The sequence below is a fragment of the Harmonia axyridis genome, chromosome 2 (assembly GCF_914767665.1).
Source record: "Harmonia axyridis chromosome 2, icHarAxyr1.1, whole genome shotgun sequence".
Taxonomy (NCBI): domain Eukaryota; kingdom Metazoa; phylum Arthropoda; class Insecta; order Coleoptera; family Coccinellidae; genus Harmonia; species Harmonia axyridis.
In genome coordinates, this window is record NC_059502.1 from 25,745,812 (window position 1) to 25,759,811 (window position 14,000).

At 33.2% G+C, this 14,000-nt stretch overlaps 1 protein-coding gene across 1 annotated transcript in view; it reads left to right on the top strand.

Annotated features, from left to right (window-relative positions):
- Positions 1-14,000, top strand: part of LOC123673959 (transcriptional regulator ERG homolog) — a 46,756-nt gene that overhangs the window by 9,520 nt on the left and 23,236 nt on the right. Inside the window, exons 2-3 of the mRNA XM_045608742.1 lie at positions 4,194-4,262; positions 13,132-13,179. Coding sequence (XP_045464698.1) covers positions 4,194-4,262; positions 13,132-13,179 — 117 coding nt within the window. The remainder of the gene's footprint in view (positions 1-4,193; positions 4,263-13,131; positions 13,180-14,000) is intronic.

The following is a 14,000-nucleotide window of genomic DNA, read 5'->3' on the forward strand; positions in this document are numbered from 1 at the left end:
TTACTTCCTTATAAGACCGGAAGTGCTGGTGAGCCCGGCCGTGTGCCCTTGATCGAAACAAGTGATAGTGCGAGGGAGCAACGTCTGGAGAATACGGCAGGTGGGGTAGGACTTCCCATTTCAACGTTTCCAAGTATGTCTTGACCACTTTCGTAGCATAGTCATGCTGTAAAATCACTTAATCATGTCTCTTGTTGTATTGTGGTGTCTGAATGCTCGGCTCAAACACAATAATTGCGTTCGATAACTATCGCCTGTGATTGTTTCAGTCGGTTTCAACAACTCATGATACAATAGCTAGTAAGCTAGTTCCACCAAATACTGAGCATGATCTTGAAATCGGGAATCTTCGATTTGGTCGTCTAAATGAAACCATATCTGGGATATCCCCATGATTTTCTGCGCTTGGGATTATCGTAATGATCCCATTTTTCGTATTCAGTAACAATTCGATGCAGAAATCCCTTCCATCTTTGCCTTGCAACCAGCTAGCAAAAAACGCCCTTCAACTTCTCGCGGCTTCAACTCGTACGGCACCCAATTTCCTTGTTTCTGAATCATTCTCATGAATTTTAGGCACTTTGCTATGGCTTCTTGTTGCGTCACTTCCAATGATCCCGCCAATTCTTGTTGCGTTTGACATGAGTCTTGAAGAAGTAATGCCTCCAATTCCGTGTCTTCAAAAACCTCTTTTCTACCGCCATGTTGTTCACCGTTCTTGAAGCGTTGAAACCACTCTCGGCACGTTCTTTCACTAATAGTGGCCACACCATAGGTATTTGGGAGCATTCGATGAGCCTGATTTTAGGAACGAAGGACGAGGAAACATGCCATGGCCATTGACACTTCATTTTAATCATTTTCACTTTCTCATCGTTATAAATTCTCCTATTGAATTTTAATTTCTTGGAGAATCCGCACTTCTCTAGCTTCGAAAGTGAACACGCCACTGGCGTCTGCAACCCTTGTACAGCATTTAAGTTTGGTAAATATGGAATGGGTGAATTCGGGCACGTGAATCAAACCTAATAGCACGAATTTGGGTGAGAGGATGCTGTTTTGGTCACGTTGAACAGGAGCTTTATAGCTAGGCATTTATTCACGTCGGGATAGCCATTTTGATATAAGGTTATAAAGGGTTATTGCTAATTAGTTGAAGATTTTTCAAGTGAGATTATATCTCAGAGTATTAAACGAAGATACAGGGGCCATTTTTCATTAAGCAACATGTGCTAACAAACTTGACGAATGGAGCGGAACCGTAGTACATTTCATGAACCAACCTGTGAATCCTGTGATACGATATTTGACTCAGTTTACGGGTTTCCGAACGAAGAACACACTTCTTACGTTCTATTGTGGATCAAAGTTTAGTGAATTACTGGGAATACTAAAAACACAGCAAACTCGCGAAATATCCAGAACGTGGTGTAAATGTAGCATAGTGATGCCAAAGCACTCAGCAGGAAAAAGGTATAATTTATATTCTGCTCGTACCGCAAATTCGAAACTGAAAGAAGATATCAAAGACACATTATTTGAATTTTCATATTTAACTAAGAATCATTCAAATATTTAATGGATTCGGTCCTTACTTGGCGGAAATTCATATTATATTGGACGGAATCTATTCATTTGAATGATAAATAAAATAAAACGAAGTAACTTCCACTATATTATTTACCCAAAATATTCTGTTGAACGAACAAACGGATGTAAACTCATCCCCTTTATTGAATTTCTTCCGATAGTTTGGAAATCCCAGGCGGTAAATTGTCCAATATAACTTTGTAATTTATGATACCCTTTCGAATATTTTTCTGTCAATTTTGTTCCTATATAAGATTCCGAAAACCTCTGTACTCTTATCAGTTCAGAAATGTAGCCTGATAAGCCACAGTGTGGCGAAACAATTGTTGCTAACAATTAAATAATATAGTGGAAATTACTTCGTTTTATTTTATTTATCATTCAAATGAATAGATTCCGTCCAATATAATATGAATTTATAAAAATACACCTTATATCATTGTGTATTTGAAAATATATTAGCATTATAAGCAAAGGAATCATATTGCGAGCACCTAAAAATTGGTGTATATATTATCTTCTGTTTATTACTCTATAGATTATAAATTTGTGCCAATAGATTAAAAAATCTTATGTCAGATTTTATTTGTTGGAGGTAAAACAAATCAAAGTTTGAAAGTTAATTCAAATTCAAATAATTGTGCAAGTTACATCCATTATTCTCATTATTATCCACCATAAAAACGCAAGGACGCAAGCATGCAATGCTTGTGTTGTGTTATACTTGCCCTCCAAATGTATATATTTCAAACAAAATATACTAGTAGATAGGGTTTCTTAATTTTTTCAATTTGTATAAAAGAGTAGTAAGAGAGAGGGATACAAAAGAGGGACAGAAAAGGGGATGGAGAAAACATTTAAATATTTTCAAATCAAGTTCTTTATAGTGTTATTGAATCGTTTTTTCGGCCTGGCATTGATACATCACAAGTATCATTTACTACATACCTATTTTTCAAGTTTTTTCTACAATTTCAGCCGCTCATTTCATTCAATTCACCGAAAATATGGGTTTTTATATTTTTAATTAGAGTTTATTCTTTTTTTTCTTATTTCTTATAGTTTACTTCCAATTCATGGAAGTAGGTATTTTTTCAAGGGCTATTTCTTCATTCGTTCCTTTTTTTGAATTGATGTTAACATGTTAGTCCCAAGTTTTAAATAAACTAAATGGTTTTGCACACTGTGCTATAGATAGTTACTTATAAAAGAAAATAATGTGTTTCTTTAATATATAAATAAAATAGTGATAAGAGACCTAAGCTTTACCTCTGAGTTATAAACCTCATTTTAAATCTTTCTTCGAAAAGCGAACTCAACCATCGTGATCAATTTTTTTTATAACATTTGCAACTTGGAACCGAAAGTTTACAGATGCCAGATTTAGGAGTTGAAAGTAATGACATTATCGGAAAATGATATTTTATGAAAATTTCACAAAGGTTCAATAGAAAATGCTACCATTTTTTTTGACGAAAATAAGATCTATGATTCTAAATTCTCTGAAATTTATCTCATTATTATATCGGTTGGGCAAGTATTACGTGCCTCTAGGCGAAATTAGTCGTGTTACTGATAATAGCGTCATTATCAAAGCGGGATAATTAAAAATTTATCACTACGAAATTTAATTAGCGGTAAAAATATTTCAATTGGTAATATTCATTCGTAATTTCATGGTTTGTGTGTAGTCAATTTCTTTCAGGCCTTGATTTTTTTGTTTAAAAAATTCTTGAATCGGAGGATCACAACAGTATCACAACAGATTTTGTACCAAATTTCACGGAATAGTTCTCTCAGTTTCTGTGGAAACCACTGGAAAAAAGACGGATTTTTTATTACATTTTTGGATTCTATACCTCTTTTGAATCTGAATCTAAGCATTTGTATTTGGTTCTATTTAATTTGGTTTAGTCATGAATTGAGAAAGCTTTATACGCCCTTGAAACTTGAAAACGAAACAATTTTTTTTTGAACAACTAATTCATAAATAGTTCTAGGCAATTTCGTCGAATAAACTTACAGTATACAAATAAATAAAATCTTTCTAAGAATCATAAGAAACGGTTCAACTAAAAGAATATACAAATTCAATCGAACAAAAGGAACAAATTAACAATAGTATTCAAATGCAGAGAACTTACTTTTCACAATAGAAACAAAGCACACAAAACTAGAACAGTTATTGAGAAACAAACAGTTATTTTGCAATGTAGTAAGCAAGAGCTTATGAAAAAATGTATTTTCGTTAATGGATTTGGTGATCATAGAGTGAAACTTTCGTTTTTTTGGGGTAAGGGATCTAGATGTACTTTGAATGAATTAGTTGATGCTCTTTTTCTGATTATATTTTGCATATGTTTGAAAAATATATGAAAAAAAAATTGATTTGCTTAGAATCTAGTAAGTGAGAATAAGCAAATTTCTTCAGTTATTTTCTGAATGTTAAATTCAATAAAATATTTATGTATTTTTTAAATTTCTTCTGGAATTGTAAAGTAATATATCATTTATGATTGAATATTTGGGAATAACACAAGTACATTAGATCCTTATAAAAACATTCAACTTAAGACATTTCAATATCCGTTTTTATTTTTCAGGCAATCGATCAAATTCTTTGTCAGTAAGAGAAAGTTCAATCGATACACATGGGCATATACGACAACCTGGTGAGTAAAATTTGCTCATCATTTGACAGGTTTCATTGAAAAAAATTATTATGAGTTTCCTAGATATTTCCGCCACTGGTAAAAATACTAGTTTTTCTATATCTCCAAATGATTCAACTTTTTCAAAATCTCAACATCAAATTTTGATCACACAATTGCCAAACTATGATATTATGAATTGGTAATTAACGTATTATTAGAAACTAAAGATTTTTTTTTCTAAAAGGGTGTACCTAACCTTTCTCACTAGATTCATTTTGAATCTGTGCGGAAATCGCTTGATCGGTTCTTTAAATTTTTCGAAGGAAAATTTTTATTTAATATCACTTTGGAAATTGAAAGGTTTTTCAATGATATTATTTCACCGATGAATTTTGAAATTTTTGCAATTTTCACATTCTGATGGAAAAATACATAAAAAAATTCAATTCAAAATTAAGAATATCAATAAATGTAAGAAATGAAAGAAGAAATGAAGAAGTCATAAATTACAATAGGCTCAAAGTAATTATTAAGAAAGTTTGCTAATTCCATGATAATGAAAAACTCTTGAAATTCTTCATTATAATAATTGAAATAAGATTGAAAAACTTTAAATTTTTAAAGTAATAAAAAAAACAATAAATTTTATTATGAAAGAACTACCATAGGAAGGTTTTTTTTCAAAAATTGAAAGAATCGACCAAACAATTTCCGTACAGAATCAATCAAAACGAATGAACACTGAAGAACCGTATTAAAAAAAGTTGTACCCTTAATATTATGTTCCTAATAATCATGAATAAAGTTGAAACTAAAAGATCATGATAATTGTTGCTACAATAAAAATATTTAAAGGTTGAATCGGGACACCCTGTATAAACAGCGGTAGTATCAACTGCACTGATTCGCGTCTTGGCAGTTATGCACCCCATCGTATGACAATATTTGGTTAAAAACGTCGAAACCCCTACGGAATAGGGCGGAATAACAGAAGACTACCGGGGCAAAGCACCCCAACTCCAATAATTCGGCGATCAAAGCCAGATTCAATAATTACCTGATTGCGCCCCCCGGCAATGATTCAATAACTGTCACATTATTTGGAACATTGGCCCCTTGTGGCGGATCGGACTGCGTTTGGACAATCAAAGACGAGCAATTACATTGTGCTCTGTGTTCGGTAGATCATTATGGAACATAAATCCAATCTATGATGGGAGATTTGGTATTCGGTTGATTGAGATCAGTCGATTTTGAAATAGGAATTGCAATTGAAAGTTTACGTTTTGGATAGTTCGATAGTTGGTAGGAAATCTGGAAATTTTAGAATAAAGTTTAATATTTCCTCATTTCGTTTGGAAAAATTTATGCAGAATTGGCCACGATCGATGGTCCCTAAGTAGATGGAGAACAAAAGATACAATTTTATTGAAATTTTAGTTTCTTGGCTCTGAATTAGTGCTCTATCGATGTAGAATATTTTCAGCGCAACGGTGTTGCCATTTATATCAATAAAGAACCCTTGTCTTTTTATACGTAGAATTGACTGAAAAAATGAAAAATATTGTTTGTAATTTGAAAATCTTAAGTTTGGAATGATTTGAATTGTCCAAGTTCATGATATATTCATAATCACTTCTACATTTTTTATACAAACCGCAGTCTTATAATACTACGTATTGGCAGAATCGAAAATAAGAATGGTTTGTTTGAAACAAAATTTTCTGCAGAAATATTCAGAGAAATGTGTGTCCTTGACGCCACCATTCATTAGATTCTCATTAACTCATGAACCGTTGAATTTTCACCCAAGTAATAACAAATTGCTGAAATTGTCGAAACTGTCATTAAATAAGCTATCTAACGATGCAATAATGTACTGAGTGTGTCATTTGAAATATGAAACTAGTTGTCTTTTTTCGGTGTAATCGGAAGGTGTAGAGATCTAAAATATTTTATAGGGAGAAAGATTGTTGTCTCAAACCCCAACATGAAAATTTCCAGTACAAAATTATGAATAGTTTTCCTTAAACGTTAGGGATTCATCAAGCCAAGTAGCTTGATATTTCCTGAAAATTAAGCTCGTGAAAAATTACATACTTGAACTTGATTTGAGATATTTATTGCTTGACTTGAAATCAAGCTATTTGATATTACTTGAGCTTGATGCGCACGAGTCGCACGTCATATATTTCAGCACATGCGCTCTTAGACAGAATAAGGGGTTTCTCGAGATCCTGTATTTGATTATTTTGTCTTGTAAATCTTTTCCAGCGATACCTCGCTTTTGGAAATATTCAAAGATATTAGGGCAGATATTAGGAAGCTAGTAGAACCACTTTGGAGCTTTAGATTTTTGGCTTTTTTAGGCTTATCAATTATCCTATTGAAACATTTTTCCCCCCTCAAATTGTCAGAAAAATCGCGGCTTCTGCTAGCCCAACGTTAAGCTAGCAAAACCTAAAAGCCTAATCATGTAATCAAACAGTGCTTGGAGCTTTCTCAATATTAGGAAACTGTATCTTTTCATATTTTTTATTTTGTTATCATTCATAGTGATTTATTTTTGTTTCCCATTTCAAAATAGTTGAATTTTTCGGTTCTTTTATACAATATACAAATAATTAAAAGTGCTTTTTTAGTAAGTTTCCTTCTGCTTTCATCATTTTTCTATTGATGTGACAGTACACAACGCTAAAAATTGAGTAGCTTGATAGAATTCAAGTACTTGATAAATAAATACTTGACTTGAGATTGAAAAACTACTACTTGACCTGAGCTTGACTTGATTTGAAGTCAATCCAAGCCAAGTAGCTTGAATATTAAGTCAAGCCGTGAATCCCTAATTTACGTCTAATAGGCCATTGCCGTGAATCACCCTGTATAGGAATATAATAATAATAATAATAATGATCTTTATTCCGGAAGAATGTCCAATATAATACATTACATACAATACAGTACATTAGATGGAATAGTGTCAACTAACAGAATTGTTAAATCCTCACTTCTTGAATGCTGTATTCATGAATGGAATAAGGTTCCATATTAATGAGTTTAATTTTCACATCATTTTTAAACTTATTGAGTGTTGTACTTTTTTTTATATCATCTGGTAATTGGTTGAAAAATTTTATTGCGGCATATGTTGGATGTTTCTCATATTTGACCAATCTATGTTCAGGATAAAGAATATTTACATGTCTAGTACTATAATCATGGACGGAACTACTATATACAAACTTATTTCTATTCTTGAATAAATAAACTAAACATTCATATATATACAATGCAAATACTGTCATAATCTGATTTTTCCTGAATATTCCTCTACATGATTCTCTGTGTCTGAGTCCAAATATAGTTCTTATGACTCTCTTTTGTATACGGAAAATCTCCAACACCCCTGAATCAGATCCGTAGAAAATCAATCCGAACCTCATCAAACTTTCAAAATTAGTGAAATAAAAAATTTTCAAGCAATTTTCATTTAAATATTTACTAATTATTCTTATACTATAGCTGACTGAATTTAGTTTTTTTCCTGTACTTATAATGTGGTTGTTCCAGTTTAGATGTTCATCAATTTGCATACCAAGAAATTTAGTACAATGTTCAGGTGTGATGCTCAAATTTGATTTATACTTATATTATACTTATACTTAGTTGTACAATTTCAATAACAATTTCAAGCTTCGTGCCAAATTTCGATCTTATCAATTCATCAGATCCATAGACAATTCAAACCGAATATTAAATTCCTAATATTTCTATGATATCAAATCCGGTCTAAATGAGATTTTGCATGTATATTTAGAATAACATTTTCAAGTTTTGTGCACAATTTCATGTGGATAGCGACGATAGCGTCATCAGAACCAGAAGAACAAGAAAATTTATGCCGAATGAAAACTTAATATTTCAGTGACAACAGATCCCACTGAGTTGAGATTTTGCAAGTGAATATAATTAAAACGAGCTATATGCAACATTTCATTTTGAGAAAGCTCAACATGAAATCAGGAGCATAAAACGAAATCCAGTATTTCAAAAACAACAGATTCCACTGAATTGAAAAATCTCGATTTCATCAATTCAATGCTGTGCACAGTTAATATTTTAAACTTAACTCAACAGTGTTATAGAGTTTATTTATGTGGTTTTCTGAATGAACGCTCTTATTATTATTATTATCAAGCTTAATGCAAAATTGAAGATCCACTGTTAGTAGTAATAATTTCTGATTGAAGGACAAAATTAATACACCTATCATAGAGGTGATCTTCAGCCATTTCACTCATACTTTGGGTAATTTTTAAATCGAGATTTCTGGCATTTTAATGATGATAAGCTTCGAAGGGATATCGATGTACAAGATACGGGTTTACAATTTGTATATCTTCCCGTGAAGGCTTGGAAGTAGGAATTCACGTCTTGGCTTGATTTTCAAGCTATTCGGCTTGGGCTTGACTTGATTTCAAGTCAAGCTCAAGTATTTTCCAATGTCAAGTCAAGTATTTATTTGTCAGATACTTGAATCATATCCAGCTACTTGATTTTTATCAGTTTTATTGTGTAGTGTCACATCAATAAAAAAATGATGAAATGAGAAGGAACTGCAAAAAACACTTTCATTTATTAAACTTATTGTATAAAAGAACCGAAAATATAAACTTTTTCGAAATAGAAACATAAATTAAATCACTATAAATCATAACAAAATAAAAATAATAAAAAAATAAAGTTTCTCAATATTGAGAAATCTCCAGGCTTTGTTTGATTTCATTATTTTCCATGCAGAATCTAAGAAACATGAAGCATCTCATAGATTTGTCGCCTAACCTATTGCGGGCTTTTGTATAGTATATCCAAAGTCACTTGAACTAGTCCATAAAAACGCTTGGACATAGATGTCCTTTTGAAGTGGATACCGAGATCCACTAAATATCGGACTTTATTTTGAAGTATTGTAAGGCAATAAATTCATTGGCCCCCAAAGGACTTTCTGGAAACTTGGACAACCCTTGTATAATCGAAATATTCAGCTTCTTCCAAGTAACTTTAGATATACTATAACTGTAAGAGCAGTTCTGGAAAATTGTCTTTCAACGGGACCTGAAATTGCTGGCGTTGATAAATAATCCTCGGCCATTTTGACCAAGTTTGAAAGGATATTTCTGAAACTACAAAAATCTACTAATAGATTTCATAGAAATGTGAGAAAACTATTGATAAAGTCACACTGACGAATGATTCAGTCTCTCGGCGCTCGAGGAATCACCTTATTTAGTCGAAGCGCGCACGAGATTGCAGAAATATATGCCGAGCGACGCGTGCATATCAAGCTGAAGTAATATCAAGTAGCTTGATATCAAGTCAAGCAATAAAGTCAAGCTCAAGTATGTAATTTTTCACGAGCTTGATTTTCAAGTCGAGTAGTTGGTTGAAACGTCAAGCTACTTGGCTTCATGAATCCCTACTTGGAAGCTGCATGAAGTTCTTTCGGAGAGACTGGGGATCTTTCAGAATCCAAAACAATTTATGAATCCATTGGCGGCGCGAGAAGGACTAGGGCCCCACAGGCCCCTTAAATTTTTGCTTCTTGCCCCCTGAAATATCGCATGCAAAAATATACAACATGAAACTAGATGGACCCGGAAATTTTGCCCCCTCTTAAAAAATCCTGGCTCCTCCTTATTTTTGAGAACTGGCATCCGTTTACCAAGATCTATTATAAATTCTTATTATAGGTCGTTGGCAATTCCGTTTGGAATCCAAATATTATGTATAGTTTTCCTTCCATCATATGTATCTATTTTGAAAGCATAAGGCATAACTTCCGAATAAATTTCCTTTTTAATTTTGTCTATCGTTGGCGAAAATAACCATTCTCTTCAAAGCTCACGTATTTTACCAGAAAACAGAAATCAATAAGATTGCATTCCTCATATCAGATGATGATTAATCTGCCACCGAAATTCTCCTTGTTTTTTCGGTCAACACATCGGCAATCTTCATCGGCTTCAAGCTCATCGCCAGAATATAGTATTTCTCTCATAAATCCCAAAGCGGAAAGGTCGCCTCCACAAATATGAAACAGTATATTCATTTGCCTCCTCTATTTGCTCACATATCCTTCTGTTTGACGAAAGTCAGGGGTAGTGGCCTAATGCACGACTTCGCTGTGCAAACATGTCCAATTTAACGTCAACGTGGATACTGCCCCTTTGTGTTTATTACGCCTTCATCCCCCAAATCACCTTTTATCGCCAGTTCTCAATTTGGGGATGAGGATCTCGAGATGTTTTCCGACAAGATAAAGTTCGCATCCACGTCGTTTTATTTTCATGGATTCACGTCTTCTCAGTTTACTGGCTGGTTTGAAAGTTTCAAAGACTGGCAGATAGATAACGACTTTAGTTAAAAAATACTAACCTCTACTTTCAACTTCCAAATATAATTACTCAAGAGCGGTTTATACCACGTGGCGTTCTCGTGAGTTTAACTGCTCCTCTCTCCTCAGCGTTTTTGAGATTCCAGCACTTTTCAGGATGAGTGAAGCAATATCAAACGATTATCGGATGGAAGAATTCAAAATAGATTTTGAAATCTTCATTTTTGATTTCAGTAAAAATGCATTTTCAGCCTTTGACAAGGCTTTTTGTACAACATTTTTAAGTAAAAATTCTTATCCATCCGGAGCGTCATATGCTTAGTTCAAGGTTAGCCATTCATAATTATTATATCATTTATCTACTGCTACCTTAATGTGTGAAAATTGGAAAAACTACCAAAATAATGATTCTGTTGTGTTGTGAGTAGTTTCGACATTACGGACAGATTATGATCGACATAACCGTCCATCTGAGCATACAATAGGTTAGATTGGATGTGTTATTGTTCTCTTAAGAGGGGTCTATACCGTTTCAGTGATTAGTTCAAAAATTAGTACGCTTTATTTTCATTAGAGATCATCGATTTATATGAGGTTTTCACTATTATTGATTTTAAAAAGCACGTCATTGCAGAAAGTCCTTATTTCTTAATTTCTTTGAAATGGAAAAAAAAGAATTAGATGATTTTTTTATTGAAGAATAAATATATGCAGGATATAACTTTCTGAAAAAACATTAATTTTCTTATGAATTTTCACATAAAAATATTATACAAGAAGTCTTGTCAAAAGCTGAAAAAACGGTTTTTCTAAAATTAAAAATGAAGACGTAAAAACGTATTTTGAATTCTTGCAGGTGGTTGAAAAGGACGGTAAATCAGAGAAACGTTTCAATTTTCTTCACTCATCCTGAAAATTGTTGAAATATCAAAAACGCTGAGGAGGAAGTAGTAGTGAAACTTTGACAGATCACTAGAATCAAAATGCACGTTCGACCGAAAATATTTGCTGTAAATAAAAGTCTTGAACAAGATCCAAGTTTATCCTTTCTTTGGAGCGTATAACATTTGGGCCTCTCTTACGGCACGCTATGGCGTGTTTTATCTCCATTCGTATAAGGTTCAGTTGACACCAGAACTAAATCGAGCTGATCATAAAATGTGTAGAACATAATATGCCGATTGCGAACAAAAACGTTGGGATGACTATTTTTCGCATCGAATTTTCTTCAGCGACGAAGCACGTTTTTCACTCGGTGGCTATGTAAACAAACAAAATTTTTGTAACTGCTGAGGTACCATTACATCCGATTTGGTCTAGTGCAGTGATTGGAGTGCTTTTTCGAAAATGAAGAAGGTGTCAACAATCAAAATTGTTGCATATGGAGCAGTGAAAATGCTGTTGTAACTGCAGAAAGACCATTACATATACAGTAAGTCACTGTATGGTGAGCAATTCGGTCTAGTGAAGTGATTGGAGTGACCGTCAATTTTCATCACTATAAAGCCAAATGATAGCCGCCTTTTTTGGCCTGAAATTAATAATATGGAATTGGAAGAGATGTGGTTCCAGCACAACAAGCCACACAATACGACCCGTTTTGGCTTTATTGCAAAAAAAATTCCCAGGATAGGTTTCGGTAATGTAAATTGGCCACCAAGATCTCGTATTTTATCACCTTTGGATTTTTTATGGGGTTATGCGAAGGATCGTGTCCATGCCGATAATCCTTGAACTATGAACGATCTGAAAACGAATAACCGTCAAGTTATTGGTGAAATATGTGCCGGTGAGTAATTGAAAATTATAGCTCGCAAAGATTGAGTCCTGAGAGAGATCATGGAGGAGGACATTTAAATGATGATGTATTCCACACATAATCGATATTCTAAATGAAAATTTGTTTTATTTACCTTTACTTTCGGAACCACAAAATGGATAACCCTGCATAATTAAATTTTCTATTATTCTGACAACATCTAAATGAAATTTTGCATCGAATTGTTATTTTATATTCAATTGCAAATTCTAAACTCAGTGAGATCTGATTCTTCAATATTCTGCTCATATTTTTATGGGTCAGTACGAATGTTTGCAAGAAGCTCGAATTTTTTTATTTCAAATATAGGTACGCGAAATCTCGTCCCAATCGAATCTTGTGAATAGTTCTGATAATAAGATCAGATTGAAATTCCGCACGAAGGTTGAATTTTTTAATACACATCCAAATGCAATTTTTATTATAATCGAATCTGCAGTTTTGGAATCAACAAATAAACAAAATTTCGCTCATATTTACGGAACTCCTAGTGGAATTATAATCATTAATAGGAAATGAACACTAATAAATTGTCAAATCTGATAATATATATTCTAACATTTTGATTAACATGCGTCCATCAAGAACATTTATTCTGACTCATAAGATTAGGGTTTACTAAACACTACAGTATACCGATAAATTATATATAAACTATTTCGTATTTTTTCCAGATCCATATCAAATTTTGGGGCCCACCAGCAGTCGACTAGCGAATTCTGGTACGTATTAAAATTGAAAGAATTTTTCAATTCACTGTTTTTGTTGAATAATGTTTCATGAAACTTGTTTTTTGTGCCTGTTATGTGTGAAGTTGTATTCGACCACCATTCAGTTTTACTCTAATGATGTAATATTTATGGGGATGAGCCTGTGTCTTCCTCTGTGTGGTGAACTTCGTTCTGTTCAGTTCAGTCTTTTCAAATCTAAAGAAGAATTTCCAAAATTTCGATATGCAAGATGTTGTTTCAAGGATACAATCGTTTTATAATTTTTTGGTAACCAGAACCTGTATTCTCCTTGTGATCATTAAGATATTTATTTAAGGTTCAAATATAAGAAAGATGTTTGCCATTTATAAAAAAAAATATACTGGGTGGTTTGCTTGTTACGACCTCTGAAAGAATTGCGCAAAATTCAAGAATCACCCTGTATCTCAGTAACCAAGCCAGTCAGACCCAATAAATGGGGTACGGTAGAGCGGTGTGACTTTGCCAACGGAGGTGACTTTGCCGAACTGCCTAATATTTTAAGTTTCACTTTGTTTTCGTAAAGTTGGCAACATCTAACAGAAATCACGGATCGGAACCTTTAACCATACTATATACCTACATGTTGCAATGCAACCGTCGCAGTCGTCTGGCGTACTTTGAATGGTATGCTACGGTATGTTATGTGAGCGGGTAATTTTTTAACGTGGGTATATATGCGAGATAATAGGAGTTGTGCAGAAAATCAGGCGAACGGTACATCGAAATATATTTAGCAGCTTACTTTACATTCATTAAACGTCACTTTAAAAAAACTGGAAACATTTGGTTGA